The sequence below is a fragment of the Oncorhynchus mykiss genome, chromosome 17, assembly GCF_057628025.1.
Source record: "Oncorhynchus mykiss isolate SJ-2025 chromosome 17, ASM5762802v1, whole genome shotgun sequence".
Lineage (NCBI taxonomy): Eukaryota > Metazoa > Chordata > Actinopteri > Salmoniformes > Salmonidae > Oncorhynchus > Oncorhynchus mykiss.
In genome coordinates, this window is record NC_143038.1 from 3465894 (window position 1) to 3485938 (window position 20045).

A 20045-nucleotide genomic window follows, 5' to 3' on the forward strand; every position below is an offset into this window, starting at 1 on the left:
CAAGACAGGAATGTCAGTGTTCTGTCATGGCAGGCGAAGAGCCCAGATCTCAATCCCATTGAGCACGTCTGGGACCTGTTGGATGGGAGGGTGAGGACTAGGGTAATTCCCCCGAGAAATGTCCAGGAACTGGCAGGCGCCTTGGTGAAAGAGTGGGGTAACATCTCACAGCAAGAACTGGCAAATCTGGTGCAGTCCATGAGATGCACAGCAGTACTTAATGCAGCAGGTGGCCACACCAGATACTGTTACTTTTGATTTTGACTCCCCCTTTGTTCAGGGACACAATTCTATTTCTGTTAGTCATGTCTGTGGAACTTGTTCAGTTTCTCAGTTGTAGATTCTTATGTTCATACAAATATTTACACGTTAAGTTTGCTGGAAATAAACAGTTGACGGTGAGAGGACTTTTTTTGTTTATATTAACTTCAGTTGCAGTGAAATTATAAAAATGCATCTTTAAATTGTCTTGGGAACAGGAGTGGATAAATATTTCTATCAGCCTCTCGGGGAAAATGCACATGTAACATGTCATCTTTGACACTTTTGCAAGCAGACAGCATTTCAATCACATACAATACACACGCAAGACTAACTGAAGTTACCATTCTCAGCTTTCCATTTCCTTAAAATGTGTCAAAATGACATTTGGCACAGGACCAATGTTTCCACTGTGTTCTAGCATGCTACCTGGTCCTTAAATCATTTTACCTGTTAAGATTACTAATGCATTCATTCTATCAACGTAAGACATTTGTGAGCACTACTTTAGTCTTCTGTGGCAACAAGTTATGACAGAAGAGAAGCTGCATGTATTAAACTATAGTTCACAAATGACCTACCTTAAGTAAGCAGAAACTTGTCTAAATTAGGGGTGAAAGTAGCCATTATGGTGGATCAAACTGAGCAAGTAGCCCACTTTAAATGAGTTTGACAGAGTCAGACAACCATGAGATGTGAAACGGAGCCTGCGCATACCACAAAAACAGAATTGAGGTTTACATGCCACAGTAGCCCATCTCCAGGGTACAAGCTCTCAGGTTTTGTAAAACAGGATTTGATGTATTTATTTTGTGTTGAAATGTAAACTTCAGTATCCCGAACGGAATATTGATGTCAGTGGCTTTAACGTAGAGCCAATCTAGGGATTTGTCAACCAGCAGCAAAGATAAAAAGTCATTATATATTTCAAATCCAAAAGAATAGGAACGGTGAACCACATTCCCTTTTACTACAAATTGCACTGGCAACCAACACTGTTCTCAACCAGCAAGCCAAAGGTAGACATTAAACACACAGTATTTCAAAACACAAGGAGGCACTTAAAGGTACAATATTTTATTGTTTTACAAGTAATGCAGGGTAGCATGAGCAGCAGCAACTCCCTGGCCAACACAAAAGCATACAGTGGAAGCTTAAAGTGTCAGCAACAGCTTGGAATTGGCATCTAAAGGATGAATCTACCATTGCAATTCTGTTGATAGATGATTAGTACAAATTATTTCAAAATCAGAACGCAAAGTGCAGGTGAGTGTAAAAGTTATACATTACATCCCAGTAGACGTTCCCTTGTGGCAGGGCTCCTTTAGCAGGTTGTGAGTTTTTAGCAGGTGGGGATATGGTTGGTTCAGAGATGCCAACGTCACTACAGTCCTTGAGAGTATCTCCGCTATCAAAATGGTATAACCTCCCCAGTGGTGTGGCAGGTTGTGGAGTAGACAGTTGTTACATTCTCATACACACATTTGTAACATATATTGTGATAATAACTGACTGTTCAACGATGCTGCCTTGAACACTGCTGGAGCTGACACATTGAGTGCTTTCATTGTCACCATCAGACCCAAAATCCATGTTGCTTGAGGAGTTGGCCCTCCTGTTCAAGGCCTGTCGCTTCTGCCGAGGCAAGGGCGCCTGTCGCTTCTGCCGAGGCAAGGGCGCCTGTCGCTTCTGCCGAGGCAAGGGCGCCTGTCGCTTCTGCCGAGGCAAGGGCGCCTGTCGCTTCTGCCGAGGCAAGGGCGCCTGTCGCTTCTGCCGAGGCAAGGGCGCCTGTCGCTTCTGCCGAGGCAAGGGCGCCTGTCGCTTCTGCCGAGGCAAGGGCGCCTGTCGCTTCTGCCGAGGCAAGGGCGCCTGTCGCTTCTGCCGAGGCAAGGGCGCCTGTCGCTTCTGCCGAGGTACCGTGGCCGGTTGCTTCAGCTAAGGTATTTGTGCCAGTCGTGACGCTTGCTGAGGCATTGTGGGTGGCCGCTTGCATGGCACTGCGGCCAGTTGGTTCCACTGCCGAGGCCATGTGGCCAGCTTCTTCACGTAAGGCATTTGGGCTAGTCGTGGCGCTTGATGAAGCATTGTGGCCAGTTGCTTCAGCTAAGGCATTTGGGCCAGTCGTGACGCTTGATGAAGCATTGTGGGTGGCTGCTTCTGAGGCACAGGATCCGGTTGCTCCACCTAAGGTATTTGGGCCAGTCGTGACACTTGATGAAACATTGTGGCCAGTTGCTTCACCTACGGTATTTGGGCCAGTCGTGACGCTTGATGAAGCATTGTGTCCAGTTGCTTCACCTAAGGCATTTGGGTCAGTCGTGGCACTTGATGAAGCATTGTGGGTGGCTGCTTCTGAGGCACGGGATCCGGTTGCTCCACCTAAGGTATTTGGGCCAGTCGTGACACTTGATGAAGCATTGTGGCCAGTTGCTTCACCTAAGGCATTTGGGTCAGTCGTGGCGCTTGATGAAGCATTGTGGGTGGCTGCTTCTGAGGCACGGGATCCGGTTGCTCCACCTAAGGTATTTGGGCCAGTCGTGACGCTTGATGAAGCATTGTGGCCAGTTGCTTCAAAGGTATTTTGGCCAGTAGCCACACCTGCCGAGGTATTTTGGGTGGCCGCTTGCACGGCACTGTGGCCAGTTGCTTCCGCTGCCGAGGCACTGTGGCCAGCTTCTTCACCTAAGGTATTTGGGCCAGTCGTGATGTTTGCAGAGGCATTGTGGGTGGCTGCTTCTGAGGCACGGGATAAGGTTGCTCCACCTAAGGTATTTGGGCCAGTCGTGACGCTTGATGAAGCATTGTGGCCAGTTGCTTCAAAGGTATTTTGGCCAGTAGCCACACCTGCCGAGGTATTTTGGGTGGCCGCTTGCACGGCACTGTGGCCAGTTGCTTCCGCTGCCAAGGCACTGTGGCCAGCTTCTTCACCTAAGGTATTTGGGCCAGTCGTGATGTTTGCAGAGGCATTGTGGGTGGCTGCTTCTGAGGCACGGGATCCGGTTGCTCCACCTAAGGTATTTGGGCCAGTCGTGATGCTTGCAGAGGCGTTATGGGTGGCCGCTTGCGCGGCACTGTGGACAGTTGCTTCCGCTGCCGAGGCACTGTGGCCAGTCGTGGCGCTTGATGAAGCATTGTGGCCAGTTGCTTCAGCTAATGTATTTGGGCCAGTCGTGACTCTTGCAGAAGCATTGTGGGTGGCTGCTTCTGCGGCACGGGATCCGGTTGCTCCACCTAAGGTATTTGGGCCAGTCGTGATGCTTGCAGAGGCGTTATGGGTGGCCGCTTGCGCGGCACTGTGGACAGTTGCTTCCGCTGCCGAGGCACTGTGGCCAGTCGTGGCGCTTGATGAAGCATTGTGGCCAGTTGCTTCAGCTAATGTATTTGGGCCAGTCGTGACGCTTGCAGAGGCATTATGGGTGGCTGCTTCACCTGCCGAGACACGGGAGCCGGTAGCTTCACCTGCATTGTGGCCAGTTCCTTTTAATTGATTTTGGGGAATATATCTATAATTACCTACGAAAGAAAAGAAAGTTACATATCGTAAAATGCCAGCATTTGAAGTTCTGCTATTTATACAGTGTTACTTTTACTGAATTAAATGTGCAGAACAAAACATACCTTTAGGTTGAGGATAACAGGTTATCCCTCCAATTAGCAGGCAACAAATCCAAGAAATTCTAAATAAAAATAAAAACATCCTAGTCAGTTAAATACCTTTAAAACATGGAAGACAAGGGAATCAAACTAGAGCCATACAACTTACCTCAAAGACATTTCAAAACTCACAGCCATTTTTCTCATCAAATCCTCAGTATTCAGAACTAATGGTAGCCAGAAGCCTTACCAGGAGATCCCTGATATTGTATCTGATTGTCTTTTTTGCTGCGCCTTACAAAGGAATCCTAGCCCCTTCTAATCTGGCTGGTTAATTAGGTACATCTGCAAGCCACTGAACATAATTTCCATTGGTCCAATTTCCCAATTGGGATTAGGTGCGCTTGATTTCAGTCAGCTGGTGTACTGGAGGGTTTGCGCATTCATGGACAAATCCAATGGTTTTAAAGAGTGAACTCTATCTACCCAGTGCACTGGGTGAGCTTAATCAAGTGCACCTTCATTTCATGCTAACTAAGATCCTGCCAGGGGCTTTTGCAGGTGCAACCTCAGTCGTCCGGTAGAAGTGTGTTGTGCAAAAGTATATTTTAGATTTTTCAAAGTAGCCTCACTTCACCTTGATGACAGCTTTGCACACTCTTGGCATTCTCTCAACCAGCTTCATCTGGAATGCTTTTCCAACAAGTCTTGAACCAGTTCCCACATGTGCTGAGCACTTGTTGGCTGCTTTTCCTTCACTCTATGGTCCAACTCATGCCAAAGCATCTCAATTGGGTTGAGGTCGGGTGATTGTGGAGGCCAGGTCATCTGATGCAGCCCTCCATCACTCTCCTTCTTGGCCAAATAGACCTTACACAGCCTGGAGATGTGTTGGGTCATTTGTCCTATTGAAAAACAAGCGATAGTCCCACTAAGCGCAAACCAGATGGGATGGCGTATAGCTACAGAATGTTGTGGTAGCCACTGTACCTTGAATTCTAAATAAGTCACAGACCGCGTCACCAGCAAAGCACCCCCACACCATCACACCTCATCCTCCATGCTTCATGGTGGGAACCAGACATGCGGAAATCATCCGTTCACCTACTCTGCGTCTCACAAAGAATGCATATACAATTTCATCCCGTATCATGAGTCTTTGGCCAAACAGGCAGTCGACTACAGCAGGCAAATGTGCTAATTTGTGTCAATGTTTGTGAATGAGTTCCATATGACACATTATGCTAGCTAAGCTTCCCTGCTAGTGCCTTGCCGGCTTCATCATTGGAACTTAAATGGATTCATTTAAGGTCTGAGTTCTCATACTATGTAGTTAGATGATTTCACCAACAATACTTGGTTTAGAAAAATTGACTTGTTCTTATTTTTTTTATTTCGCCTTCATTTAATTAACCAGTTAGGCCAGTTGAGAACAAGTTCTCATTAACAACTGCGACCTGGCCAAGATAAAGCAAAGCAGTGCGACAAAAACAACCACACAGATACACATGGGATAAACAAACGTACAGTCAATAACACAATAGAAAAATATGTATACAATGTGTGCAAATGAAGTAAGGAGGTACGGCAATAAATAGGCCAATAGTGGCGAAGTAATGACAATTTAGCAATTTACACTGGAGTGATATGCAGTGGGGCAAAAAAGTATTTAGTCAGCCACCAATTGTGCAAGTTCTCCCACTTAAAAAGATGAGAGAGGCCTGTAATTTTCATCATAGGTACACTTCAACTATGACAGACAAAATGAGAAAACAAAATCCAGAAAATCACATTGTAGGATGTTAATTCATGTTAATTAATTTCCTGCCAGGGGCTTTTGCAGGTGCAACCTCAGTGGTCCGGTAGAAGTGTGTTGTGCAAAAATATATTTTAGATTTTTCAAAGTAGCCTCACTTGCCTTGATGACAGCTTTGCACACTCTTGGCATTCTCTCAACCAGCTTTACCTGGAATGCTTTTCAAACAGTCTTGAAGGAGTTACCACATTTGCTGAGCACTTCTTGGCTGTTTTTCCTTCACTCCGTGGTCCAACTCATGCCAAACCATCTCAATTGGGTTGAGGTCGGGTGATTGTGTAGACCAGGTCTTCTGATGCAGCACTCCATCACTCGACGTCTTGGTCTAATAGACCTTACACAGTCTGGAGGTGTGTTGGGTCATTTTCCTATTGAAAAACAAACGATAGTCCCGCTAAGCACAAACCAGATGGGATGGGGTATCGCTGCTGAATGTTGTGGCTGCCATTCTGGTAAAATGTGTCTTGAGTTCTAAATATATCACAGACAGTGTCACCAGCAAAACACCATCACACCTCGTCCTCCATGCTTCAAGGTGGGAACCAGACATGTGGAGATCATCCGTTCACCTACTCTGTGTCTCATAAAGACACGGCGGTTGGACCCAAAAATCCCAAATTTGGACGCATTAGACCAATGGACAGATTTCCACCGGTCTAATGTCCATTGCTCGTGTTTCTTGGCCCAAGCAAGGCTCTTCTTATTGGTGTCCTTTGATGGTGGTTTCTTTGCAGCAATTCGACCATGAAGGCCAGATTCACGCAGTCTCCTCTGAACACTTGATGTTGAGATGTGTCTGTTACTTGACCTCTGTGAAGCATTTATTTGGGCTGCAATTTTTGAGTCTGGTCACTCTCATGACTCTCATGATCTTCCGCAGAGGTAACTCTAGCTCTTCCTTTCCTGTGGTGGTATAGCCATACTCAAATTTTCCCTACACCCATCATGAGGTTGCTACAACCTAGCCTATGAATAAAAGTTTAGGTCGAGAGACAAATTTGAAGGGGACCGACAGTGGCATATGGACAGAGAGTGATTTTCAATGCCACCTTGCACACTCTTGCCTGCATCTAGCTGATATAGGATGTAATCATTGGTCCAACTGTTACAAATTAGAGTTTCTATTGGACAAATTCAGGTATGTTTATCCTTGTTTTGTTCCATTTGCGTCCGTTTAATTAAGAAACGTTTTTAACAGAATCTGCGAAATGAATACACTCCTGATCATGCGTAAGCACAGTTCACTTTCATAGAAGCCATGCCAACATTGTTGTCACCATACTAGCTAAAGTAATTTCATAGTCAGCATAGCTAATATAACTAACATGTTAGTAATCCTTCTCCAATCATGCAGTAACATTACAGTGTACAGTCCGTAAGCAGTTACACCGGCGGGCCCTGGTGGGAATAAATTTGTAAAACCAAAAGCTTACCTTGACTTGGAAGAGTTCCAGTGTTGTGTTGGAAAGTCATAGCCAGCTAGCTAATATAGCATCCCTCTGTTTGAGCAGGGTGTTTCAGTAGGCTAAACTAGCTAGCTGCATTTGCTTGCCAAGTAACTGCAAGTGAACAAAAAAACAATCTCTCTCTCTTTTTCTCTCTTGCTTCTCCTTAATTTTGGAAGAAATGATTTTGTTCAAAACTGTTCAACTATTTCTCTCTCTTTGATTCAACTACTCACCACATTTTATATACTGCAGTGCTAGCTAACTGTAGTTTATTCTTTCAGTACTAGATTAATTATTTGATCCTTTGATTGGGTGGACAAAATGTCAGTTCATGCAACGAAAGCTCTGATAGGTTGGAGGATGTCCTTCGGAAGTTGTCATAATTACTGTGTAAGACTATGGAAGGGGAAGAGACCATGAGCCTCCTAGGTTTTGAATTGAAGTCAATGTACCCAAAGGAGGATGGAAGCTAGCTGTCCTCCGGCTACGTCATGGTGCTACCCTACAGAGGGCTGTTGAGGCTACCGTAGACCTTCTTTGCAAAATAGTGTGTTTTAATAAATTATTTGGTAACATGATTATATTCTTGGTATAGTTTTATCTAAAAAAACCTTTTTAAATGTTTGGAAAATATTATTTGTGTAAAATTCACTGAGGAGGATGGTCCTCCTCTTCCTCCTCTGAGGAGCATCCACTGTTTTGATACCAATTGGTATTGAACGTCGTCACCCTTTCATTCTTCTTCATGAAACTGATCTCAGGCAGACTTTAACCCTCGGTTTTAATTCACACCTTTTTCTGTTTATCCCACAGAATGATAGGGTTTCTTCAACAAAAAGTCTACAACATTTTCAGTAGCTTTGGCCATTCTGCCATTCTGGCAGCGAAAACTGCACACTCGCGCTGGTAGCTAGCTACTGCTTAGCAAGGACATTTGAAATAAATTGCACTAACTGGACACAAGAATAAAGTTCTAAAACAAAGAAAACAATTTATAATCTACCTACTCCGTCTCCTGTAATTTGAAGAAACTAATTTGAATTTAATAATTTAATAATTTTTCAAAAGATGCTCACCTATACCTTTTCACTCCTAATCTCTATCCAATAAGGTCACCAACTCACCAAACTTCACAACCCCAATACAACACAGGTTCATTCGCTGATCCTAATCCTATGATTGGATGGACAACATGTTAATTCATACAGCAAAAGCTTTGATTGGTTGGAGGTCGTCCTCTGGAAGTTGTGTTAATTAACATGTAGGTCTATGGTAGGAGGTGAGGCCGACGAGCCTCCTAGGTTTGGTATTGAAGTCAATGTAGCCAGATGAAAATGAAAGCTAGCTGCCCTCCAGCTAAACCATGGTGCTACCCCAAAGAGTGCTGTCAAAGTAACCTTAGACCTTCATTGCAAAACAGTGTTTCAATAAATTATTTGGTGACGTGAATATATATACTATACTATACTTAGTATAGTTTTATCTAAAAAGGATAACTGTTTTATGTTTCACTATTTTTATTTTTATGAAATTTCAATGAGGAGGATGGTCCTCCCCTTCCTCCACTGTGGAGCGTCCACTGGCACATGGTGGAGATATACTATTATACTGATGTACTGACTATTGAACCTCACCCGTACACACAGCCTTTCAGGATGAGACTTGAGAGCTGTTGATGGCTGGAATAGTTTGTAGTGTCAGATAGTTGCTAGTTATCTCTCGCTCTCTCTCTTTCCACTCAAGTCTTGTCCTCAGAAGTCTGCCCTTGTCTCCAGATGTGGTAGTCCAAGGTTAAGACTCGTTTGTATTCTGTTTTACACCTCAGACCCCTAGATTTCCCCTTGCAGACACAGTCTAAAACCTACACCTCAACCAGCTTACCCTCTTTTTAGCAAACAATTCACACAGGTTCTGTAAAGGAGTGTACTTCACTGTTGCTAGTCATACAACTGGCCTCAACTCTGTAAGGTCAGAAACTCAAATTTCCTTGTGTTTTAATGACCGGCTATAGAGTGAAGTTGCACTCAGAGAACGGCAGGGAATATTGTACAGGGTCAATGTGCAAGGATGCTTCAAATAATTAGGCCTACTCATCTCTACCCTTAGGTGTGTAATAATAGCAATGTAGTTATTAAAATGTCCAACAGTGTATTTCAAAACCCTTCTTATAACAGTTATGGCGCAGACTGAACACTCTTTAAGGTTATATACATGAGGCCTTTGTATTAAGGAGTGTATGGTTTTAACAAGTAGGACTATGGAAGCATCTCACACTACAAATACATAATTGCAATATTATAGTTACTATATAGCACATTGTCCCCTAGGGGAGGGTGGCACTAACAAAACAAAATGCTAAATAAAAGAGGCTGAGTTTTATGTCTTTGGAATGAGCTAAGGGCCCCATTATATCTGTCTGTAATGAGCTAAGGGCTCCTTATCTCTGTCTGGAAGGAGCTATGGGCCACTTGTCTCTGTCTGGAAGGAGCTATGGGCCACTTGTCTCTGCCTGGAATGAGCTAAGTTCCCCTTGTCTCTGTCTGTAACCGTGTCACTTTCGGCACTGGGAGAACAGTAAAACATTTTGTCCAGATTACTATGTGGCTTGCACTGTATGTGATTTTCAGGACGAAAATGCACACTAAAACAGACCTGATCCTGCAGAAAAGCCTAGACTCTTAACATCTTTGTTTATTCGACCGGGGATTTTTTGGCAAATGTTTTCTCAAACTTTGTCCTCCTGCATTGAAACGCGTTCACAAAATAGGATGCTGGACCAGACATTGAAATTACACCCCACACTATCCAAGACAAACCCTTAAAGGGGCAATCAGCAGTTGAAACCATAACCAAACAGTTGATACAAAACAAGGCGAGTGATTGGACTGGAGAAATATAACCAGTCTCAAATTCATAGACAGAGCAAATTCAAGGACTGACCATCCAGGATTTCAAAGCTATAGTTTTAACCATGTTTTGAGGCTATACAGTGTTAGGTTCTGTTATGGGGTTTGACAGTTGAAATAAGCTCATGAGGCATTTATTGTTACGGTGAGTGAATGAGGACCCAAAAGCGAACTAACTTAAACAGAGCTTCTTTAATAACCAAACTGTGGTAGGCTCAGATAGACCGGCAGATTCCGACAGGACAGGACAAGGTTACAGCAAACATGACGATAGTCTGGCTCAGGCATGAAACACAACAAACAAGAATCCGACAAGGACAGGAACAAAAACAGAGAGAGATATAGGGGACTAATCAGAGGGAAAAGGGGAACAGGTGGGAGAAGGGGTGACGAGGTAGTCAAGAGGAGACAAGGAACAGCTGGGGGAAAGCGGGGGAGAAAAGGTAACCTAATACGACCAGCAGAGGGAGACAGGGTGAAAGGAAAGGACAGAAAGACACAACATGACAATACATGACAGTACCCCCCCACTCACCGAGCGCCTCCTGGCGCACTCGAGGAGGAAACCTGGCGGCAACGGAGGAAATCCTCGATCAGCGCACGGTCCAGCACGTCCCGAGAGGGAACCCAACTCCTCTCCTCAGGACCGTACCCCTCCCAATCAACGAGGTACTGGTGACCACGGCCCCGAGGACGCATGTCCAAAATCCTGCGGACCCTGTAGATGGGTGCGCCCTCGACAAGGATGGGGGGGGGGGGGGGGAAGACGAGCGGGGGCGCGAAGAACGGGCTTAATACAGGAGACATGGAAGACCGGGTGGACGCGACGAAGGTATCGCGGAAGAAGAAGTCGAACTGCGACAGGATTAATGACCCGAGAAATACGGAACGGACCAATGAACCGCGGGGTCAACTTGCGAGAAGCCGTCTTAAGGGGAAGGTTCTGAGTGGAGAGCCAAACTCTCTGACCGCGACAATATCTAGGACTCTTAGTTCTACGCTTATTAGCAGCCCTCACAGTCTGCGTCCTATAACGGCAAAGTGCAGACCTGACCCTCTTCCAGGTGCGCTCGCAACGTTGGACAAAAGCCTGAGCGGAGGGGACGCTGGACTCGGCGAACTGAGATGAGAACAGCGGAGGCTGGTACCCGAGGCTACTCTGAAAAGGAGATAGCCCGGTCGCAGACGAAGGAAGCGAGTTGTGGGCGTATTCTGCCCAGGGGAGCTGTTCTGACCAAGACGCAGGGTTGCGAAAAGAAAGACTGCGTAAGATGCGACCAATAGTCTGATTGGCCCGTTCTGCTTGACCGTTAGACTGGGGGTGAAAGCCGGAAGAGAGACTGACGGAAGCCCCAATCAAACGGCAAAACTCCCTCCAAAATTGAGACGTGAATTGCGGACCTCTGTCCGAAACGACGTCTGACGGAAGGCCATGAATTCTGAAAACATTCTCGATGATGATTTGTGCCGTCTCTTTAGCAGAAGGAAGCTTAGCAAGGGGAATGAAATGAGCCGCCTTAGAGAACCTATCGACAACCGTAAGAATAACAGTCTTCCCCGCTGACGAAGGCAGTCCGGTGACAAAATCTAAGGCGATGTGAGACCACGGTCGAGAGGGAATGGGAAGCGGCCTGAGACGGCCGGCAGGAGGGGAGTTACCGGACTTAGTCTGCGCGCAGACCGAACAAGCAGCCACGAAACGACGCGTGTCATGCTCCCGGGTGGGCCACCAAAAACGCTGGCGAATGGAAGCAAGCGTACCCCGAACGCCAGGGTGGCCGGCTAACTTGGCAGAGTGAGCCCACTGAAGAACGGCCAGACGAGTAGGAACGGGAACGAAAAGAAGGTTCCTAGGACAAGCGCGCGGCGACGGAGTGTGAGTGAGCGCTTGCTTTACCTGCCTCTCAATTCCCCAGACAGTCAACCCGACAACACGCCCCTCAGGGAGAATCCCCTCGGGGTCAGTGGAGGCTACTGAAGAACTGAAGAGACGAGATAAAGCATCAGGCTTGGTGTTCTTAGAGCCCGGACGATAAGAAATCACGAACTCGAAACGAGCGAAAAACAGCGCCCAACGCGCCTGACGCGCATTAAGTCGTTTGGCAGAACGGATGTACTCAAGGTTCCTATGGTCAGTCCAAACGACAAAAGGAACGGTCGCCCCCTCCAACCACTGTCGCCATTCGCCTAGGGCTAACCGGATGGCGAGCAGTTCGCGGTTTCCCACATCATAGTTACGTTCCGACGGCGACAGGCGATGAGAAAAATACGCGCATGGGTGGACCTTGTCGTCAGAGAGGGAGCGCTGAGAAAGGATGGCTCCCACGCCCACCTCTGACGCGTCAACCTCGACAACGAACTGTCTAGAGACGTCAGGTGTAACAAGGATAGGAGCGGATGTAAAACGATTCTTGAGGAGATCAAAAGCTCCCTGGGCGGAAACGGACCACTTAAAGCACGTCTTGACAGAAGTAAGGGCTGTGAGAGGAGCTGCCACCTGACCGAAATTACGGATGAAACGACGATAGAAGTTCGCGAAGCCGAGAAAGCGCTGCAGCTCGACGCGTGACTTAGGGGCGGGCCAATCAATGACAGCTTGGACCTTAGCGGGATCCATCTTAATGCCTTCAGCGGAAATAACAGAACCGAGAAAAGTGACGGAGGAGGCATGAAAAGTGCACTTCTCAGCCTTCACAAAAAGACAATTCTCTAAAAGGCGCTGGAGGACACGTCGAACGTGCTGAAGATGAATCTGGAGTGACGGTGAAAAAATCAGGATATCGTCAAGGTAAACGAAAACAAAGATGTTCAGCATGTCTCTCAGGACATCATTGACTAATGCCTGAAAGACAGCTGGAGCGTTAGCGAGGCCGAAAGGAAGAACCCGGTATTCAAAGTGCCCTAACGGAGTGTTAATCGCCGTCTTCCACTCGTCCCCCTCCCTGATGCGCACGAGATGGTAAGCGTTACGAAGGTCCAACTTAGTGAAAAACCTGGCTCCCTGCAGGATCTCGAAGGCTGAAGACATAAGAGGAAGCGGATAACGATTCTTAACTGTTATGTCATTCAGCCCTCGATAATCTATGCAGGGGCGCAGAGACCCGTCCTTCTTCTTGACAAAAAAAAAACCCCGCTCCGGCGGGAGAGGAGGAGGGGACTATGGTACCGGCGTCAAGAGCTACAGACAAATAATCCTCGAGAGCCTTACGTTCGGGAGCCGACAGAGAGTATAGTCTACCCCGGGGGGGAGTGGTTCCCGGAAGGAGATCAATACTACAATCATACGACCGGTGTGGAGGAAGAGAGGTGGCCCTGGACCGACTGAACACCGTGCGCAGATCGTGATATTCCTCCGGCACCCCTGTCAAATCACCAGGCTCCTCCTGTGAAGAAGAGACAGAGGAAACAGGAGGGATAGCAGACATTAAACATTTCACATGACAAGAGACGTTCCAGGAGAGGATAGAATTACTAGACCAATTAATGGAAGGATTATGACAAACTAGCCAGGGATGGCCCAAAACAACAGGTGTAAAAGGTGAACGAAAAATCAAAAAATAAATGGTTTCGCTATGATTACCAGAAACAGTGAGGGTTAAAGGTAGCGTCTCACGCTGAATCCTGGGGAGAGGACTACCATCCAGGGCAAACAAGGCCGTGGACTCCCTTAACTGTCTGAGAGGAATGTCATGTTCCCGAGCCCAGGTCTCGTCCATAAAACAGCCCTCCGCCCCAGAGTCTATTAAGGCACTGCAGGAAGCTGACGAACCGGTCCAGCGTAGATGGACCGACAAGGTAGTGCAGGATCTTGAAGGAGAGACAGGAGTAGTAGCGCTCACCAGTAGCCCTCCGCTTACTGATGAGCTCTGGCTTTTACTGGACATGAAGTGACAAAATGACCAGCAGAACCGCAATAGAGACAGAGGCGGTTGGTGATTCTCCGTTCCCTCTCCTTAGTCGAGATGCGGATACCTCCCAGCTGCATAGGCTCAGCTCCCGAGCCGGCAGAGGAAGATGGTAGTGATGCGGAGAGGGGGGCAACGGAGAACGCGAGCTCCTTTCCACGAGCTCGGTGACGAAGATCAACCCGTCGCTCAATGCGAATAGCGAGTTCAATCAGGGAATCCACGCTGGAAGGGACCTCCCGGGAGAGAATCTCATCCTTTACCTCTGCGCGGAGACCCTCCAGAAAACGAGCGAGCAAAGCCGGCTCGTTCCAGCCACTGGAGGCAGCAAGAGTGCGAAACTCAATAGAGTAGTCTGTTATGGATCGATTGCCTTGACATAGGGAAGACAGGGCCCTGGAAGCCTCCTCCCCAAAAACAGATCGATCAAAAACCCGTATCATCTCCTCCTTAAAGTCCTGATACTGGTTAGTACACTCAGCCCTTGCCTCCCAGATTGCCGTGCCCCACTCACGAGCCCGTCCAATAAGGAGAGATATGACGTAGGCGACACGAGCAGTGCTCCTGGAGTAAGTGTTGGGCTGGAGAGAAAACACAATATCACACTGGGTGAGGAACGAGCGGCATTCAGTGGGCTCCCCAGAGTAACACGGCGGGTTATTGATTCTGGGCTCCGGAGATTCGAAAGCCCTGGAAGTGGCCGGTGGATCGAGGCGGAGATGGTGAACCTGTTCTGTGAGGTTGGAGACTTGGGTGGCCAGGGTCTCAACGGCATGTCGAGCAGCAGACAATTCCTGCTCGTGTCTGCCTAGCATCGCTCCCTGGATCTCGACGGCTGAGTGGAGAGGATCCGAAGTCGCTGGGTCCATTCTTGGTCGGATTCTTCTGTTACGGTGAGTGAATGAGGACCCAAAAGCGAACTAACTTAAACAGAGCTTCTTTAATAACCAAACTGTGGTAGGCTCAGATAGACCGGCAGATTCCGACAGGACAGGACAAGGTTACAGCAAACATGACGATAGTCTGGCTCAGGCATGAAACACAACAAACAAGAATCCGACAAGGACAGGAACAAAAACAGAGAGAGATATAGGGGACTAATCAGAGGGAAAAGGGGAACAGGTGGGAGAAGGGGTGACGAGGTAGTCAAGAGGAGACAAGGAACAGCTGGGGGAAAGCGGGGGAGAAAAGGTAACCTAATACGACCAGCAGAGGGAGACAGGGTGAAAGGAAAGGACAGAAAGACACAACATGACAATACATGACATTTATAAGTTATATTCTTCAAGAATCAATGAGTACATATCACATCATTTATGTCAAAAAATGGATGTAGCAACTACCGATTGCCCCTTTAACACCAAGAACAGACCAGCAAGAGATTGACATAAAGATCAGTCTGCTACAGCAGGAGGCAATGGTATTTCTCATTGTAACACACAACCAGGCCCCTGGTGTCAGCGCCGAGATATATAAATATATACATCAAGACATATTGGATCATCTACCATATTTACCTTTCAATGTGGCTTTACTCCCTGTCCACAGTCTGGAAATTGAAATGTAAAATCAGTCGATATCAGATGCAAGCTTGTCTCTCTATATATCGACCAACCACAGTCTATATTAGGCCCCCACCAAAACAAATCTATCCAATCCATATGCATATGCATATCACACACACATCATTGTGCATTTAACATATGGGCAACCCAGGCAAGCTGTTTATACCTGTGCATATGCAAAACTACATCAAGTGTGGCTGTAACAGTTGGGTCGTTAAGTTAGTTTAAACCGTGTGGCTGTGGATCTGTCTGGAATTGAATGGCCCCAGCCTTTATATAGTGAACGGCTGTGGCTTCAGTGGGGCACTGGTAGGCTGTAATTAATCTCTGTCACATAATGAGTCTTGGTGCTGTTCCCAGTCACTCGATTAGTAGTGTGTGGTAGACCTGGGCTGTAGTTTGGGGTTTGTGGGGGTGGGAGTTTGAGGCAAGCAGCCAAGGAGCTGAGCCTCTCAGCAACTCAGATCCAGGGTCATCCGCTACACGCCACTGGCTGGGGCCTGATTTAAATCCAATCACAACTTATAGACAATGTCTTATTTAGAGGGATACATTGCTTCTATTCTGACCCGTTTGGTTTTTTTGAGGTATTTCTGTTGGGATTATTTATGCTACACTGATGAATGGTGGGGATGGAATCGAATTCAGGAGAATTTCAGGATTGATTCCATTTAGACCGAAATGGGGGGAAATTAATGGTTGGGATTCAGAATAATTGTTGTGAATGAATATAACTCTAACAGGATTTCATTTAGCATGCACATACAGGTAACTGCCAAAATAAAGGAAACACTTGCATAAATGAGGGATATAACGTATATTGAAAGCAGGTGCTTCCACACCATAGACATTAAAACCAGTTCCACACAGGTGTGGTTCCTGGTCCCCATCATGCTTAGGGTCATGTATAAAAAAAATCTGGGCAGGCCCAGTTGACCTTTATTTTGTTTGTGACAAGATCTGACATATTTGACTCAACCAAATTGAATGAAGATGTTTTATGATGGTGTTTCCTTTAGTTTGGCAGTTACCTGTACACTACAACAATAACAATGCCAGAAATAGCCTGTGTTTCTGATCATATTTCTCAACTCAAAGCCTATATTCATTTTCAAACCAGCACTTTTCTGTTTTCAGACACAATATTCCTGGCGTGATGGTTATGTAAGGTCCATTCTAGATCAAATGTAGTAGTCCCTGTGCAATTAAAGGGGCTACATAGAAGAGGAATTCCATTTTTAGAAACCTTCTTACACATCCCTACTTGTTTCGTTTCATTGGTTCCGCTACATGGGATGGGTGTACATGTATGTATGCCACATCGAGTGTGTATGTTTGTGTGGGTGTGTTTTAGCCTGTTCCAGTGCCTGTCGGGTGTGTGGGTGGTTATGTGATGAGTGTCCAGGAAAGTGGAAGTGGTACAAGTTGACATTCGATTCCCTAACCAATCACATAGTCCCACCATAGTGTGTATCTGATTGGGAGGGGGATGACTACAGTATATATTGACCATGGAGGGATATACAGTGAAGAAGGCATTGAAAGAAGGAGAGAAAGAACCAAAGCTCTACTACTACCACTCACTGGTAGTTCAAGAAAGCAGCAAGACAACAACCCAAAAACAACATGAAGTCTCTGACTCTCCTGACCATTTGTGCCGTTCTGTCGGTCTCTCTGTCCATGAACGGTAAGTTGGGAAAGCATATTGTGTTGTTTCATCATAACTTCTGATTGTGACAATGTATTCTGAACGAGATGAACTAACGAGAGAACTAACGTAACATGTTTTATAAGAAGACATAAACGCTCATACGTGCTTATAATGAGCCAATGGGATTTTCTCTGTTCAACAGATCTGGCTCTTGATGTGGTTCTCGATCCTGCTCCTGACCCTGCCACTGAACCAGCACCAGCCGCAGACTCCTCCGCATCTTCATCAGCTTCCTCCTCTTCCTCCTCGGCTTCCGACTCATCAGCCTCTGCCTCAGACTCCTCGGACTCGGACTCTTCCTCAGCCTCTTCCTCATCTTCTTCTTCAGAGTCAGCTAGTGCTGAAGGTCTGGCATCTCTCTAACTAACTCTAAATGGTGTCGTTGCTCCGCAGTGTGCTGATGTAAAGTTAACAGATGCATTGATACTAGCAGATTGTGTATGCAGTATATGCAGATCTGCATAGAAACGGGAAAGAGGGTCGCCTTCTTTGTGTTTGTATTTGTAATGGTATCAGTTTAAGGAAATGTGTAAGACTATGTGTACAGGTTTGTGTTGACATTTACAAAAAATGGGAAATAAAACTGTTCATAAATTTAGGCTACCATAGCTGCTCTAAAAAAGGAAGCAAAACCACATTTGTACTGTGTAAGGGTTGAATTGTGTGTGTGTGTGTGTGTGTGTGTGTGTGTGTGTGTGTGTGTGTGTGTGTGTGTGTGGTACGTACGGGTTTGAAAAGAATGTGAATTAAGACTACTGTGAATAGTGTCTTAATAATAAAGGAGTCTTTTTGCACCAGGTATGGTTGTTAAACATTTGCCAGATGTAAGTTTGTGTGTGTGTGTGTGTGTGTGTGTGTATATATATATTCCAGTTATGACAGAGGACCCAGCTGCAGCTACAGAGCGAGAAGTGGTGATTATGAAGAGAGACCTGGCCTCAGTTTTGCTGAGGAGGAAGAGGGCGGCTGGACAAGCAGCTGCTGCCTTCACCCTCACCCAGGTGGAGAGGTAGGCTCCAATACCCTTTTAGAACTCGAAATTCTAGAACACACACACTTCTAGAACACATCACAGAACTACTCTACCATTGCTCTATAGAAAATGTACAAGCTAATAGACTACTGTACAATAAGACAACATTCTAACCCAAGCTTTTTGCTACCATCATTCAACACTACACTACACACACTATGGCTATCTGCCAGCCAACAGCTGTCACAACCATGTCAAATGTGACCTACTATAATTGGGGGTGTTCGCTTTTCCTGAATGCCTCATTTAGTCATTTAACAGTCAAGGGTGTTACCTCACATGATTTGGTGTTAGAAGGTGACGTTGCAATGATGCTTGGGAAAAAGTGTGTGGAATGTTAACTGCATCGTCACCGCCAAGAAGCCAAATAATCTGTTTACATTTTACCTTACACATGTTTACAATTAGGCAACACTCTTACTGTACTTCATACAAGCCAAATGACTGGAGCAAAATATGCAGAATATCACTGCTGTTTTGTAAAAAAAAATCACATGAAGCAAATTGATAAAGTACATTTGCCCTACAGTTATGTGTAATTGATGAGAAGTCAATTAACCCCAACTTTCTCTCTCTTTCTCTCTCTCTCGGCGTCCAGTCTAAGTGAGGTGTGCGAGCTCAACCTGGCCTGTGAGCACATGGCGGAGACAGCTGGCATCGTTGCAGCATACACCGCATACTATGGACCACCTCCCTTCTAAACAGACTCTTTACTATGCAACCTGGAGAGAGAGAAAATACTCTCTTCCATTTCATCATCATGAAGCTACATTCTTGAGAAGGGATCAACCACTCCCAACAGTGTCCTAATAAGGGCATAGGAAACAAACACAAACAGGTTTCGTCCACGTTTTAGGGAGCAAGACCAGCCACAAGTGAAATTGGTAGCTACAGTACTCGTAATGCCGGCTGTAACTATATGTTTTGGGTAATGTAAGAAAAGGCATGTCTGATCCAAGCTTTTGTAATATTGAGGAGAAGCTAGAGGCATATAGGAACTGAGTCCTGTGGTTATAGGGGCCTGCTAATGTAAATTGCTCAACACAATATCACAAAGAATGGTGCTAAAACCGCAAATGTATTGTATCATAAATGTATTAATCTTTATCCGTTTTGTAGTATTAGGTAGGCTAAAGCGCACATTAATATTTATCTGCAATGTATTATCACCATACATTTTAAATTATTGCTTCCTGTTCGTAGTGTAACTATTGCTGATAGTCAATACTGTCATAGATTTGTATTGATTGTTATCATCACTAAATCAATCTTCTAAGGAGGGGTTTAGAAAGAGTGAGGACACCACAGTTTGTATGCAAACTCAAACCTTGTTGATGCCACTTTGACTACTGTCTTGCACATAAGTGCTGAATAAAGTGGAGAACATTTTAATATTTTGTGTTTGGGTGTTTCCTTTATAGCAAATTGAGTACAGTATTGGGACCTAAGCCATATAGGCTTCCATACCAGTCTGTCTCAATTACCCTCTTCTGTATTTGTTTGAATAAGTCTTTTTTATATACCTAAAGACAAGATATTAACACACGAGGGTATAGCTCACTGATTGTCATCACTGCTTCTGCAGACTGTCCACCACAGGAGGTTGGTGGCACCTTGACTGGGGAGGACGGGCTTGTGGTAATGGACGGAGAAGAATGAATGGAATGGTATCAAATACATTCCATTTGCTCTGTTCCAGCCATTATTATGAGCCGTCCTCCCTTCAGCAGCCTCAACTGCTGAGTGTCCACATGGGAAAAACTATTTTCATGGCACTTCGATACCGAAGTTACTTTTTAGTAGAGG

The 20045-nt window shown here is 45.8% G+C and overlaps 2 protein-coding genes across 2 annotated transcripts; one reads left to right on the forward strand and one right to left on the reverse strand.

Annotated features, from left to right (window-relative positions):
• Nucleotides 1-1322: 1322 nt before the first annotated feature.
• On the reverse strand, nt 1323-4158 carry LOC149975684 (uncharacterized). Its single transcript, XM_090204531.1, has 3 exons — nt 4025-4158; nt 3880-3938; nt 1323-3774 (listed from the first exon to the last, which is right to left on the reverse strand). The coding sequence occupies exons 1-3, from the start codon at nt 4060-4062 to the stop codon at nt 1838-1840; spliced, it is 2034 nt and encodes a 677-aa protein (XP_090060657.1). The 5' UTR covers nt 4063-4158; the 3' UTR covers nt 1323-1837.
• A 12655-nt stretch (nt 4159-16813) lies between these two features.
• Nucleotides 16814-19631, forward strand: LOC110493505 (osteocalcin 2a-like). The gene is made up of 4 exons (XM_021567820.3): nt 16814-17182; nt 17349-17552; nt 18080-18215; nt 18838-19631. Exons 1-4 carry the CDS (start codon nt 17122-17124, stop codon nt 18938-18940), a joined length of 504 nt encoding a protein of 167 aa, XP_021423495.2. The 5' UTR covers nt 16814-17121; the 3' UTR covers nt 18941-19631.
• Nucleotides 19632-20045: the final 414 nt, after the last annotated feature.

Excerpts from the sequence above, each read along its gene's own strand:
- LOC110493505 (XM_021567820.3), top strand. The coding sequence starts at position 17,122 with ATGAAGTCTCTGACTCTCCTGACCATTTGTGCCGTTCTGTCGGTCTCT. Across the intron at positions 17,183-17,348 it reads GGTCTCTCTGTCCATGAACG|ATCTGGCTCTTGATGTGGTT; the intron begins GTAAGTTGGGAA and ends TCTGTTCAACAG. Across the intron at positions 17,553-18,079 it reads AGAGTCAGCTAGTGCTGAAG|TTATGACAGAGGACCCAGCT; the intron begins GTCTGGCATCTC and ends TATATATTCCAG.
- LOC149975684 (XM_090204531.1), bottom strand. The coding sequence starts at position 4,062 with ATGAGAAAAATGGCTGTGAGTTTTGAAATGTCTTTGAG. Across the intron at positions 3,939-4,024 it reads AGTTTTGAAATGTCTTTGAG|AATTTCTTGGATTTGTTGCC; the intron begins GTAAGTTGTATG and ends ATTTTTATTTAG. Across the intron at positions 3,775-3,879 it reads CTGTTATCCTCAACCTAAAG|GTAATTATAGATATATTCCC; the intron begins GTATGTTTTGTT and ends TTTCTTTCGTAG.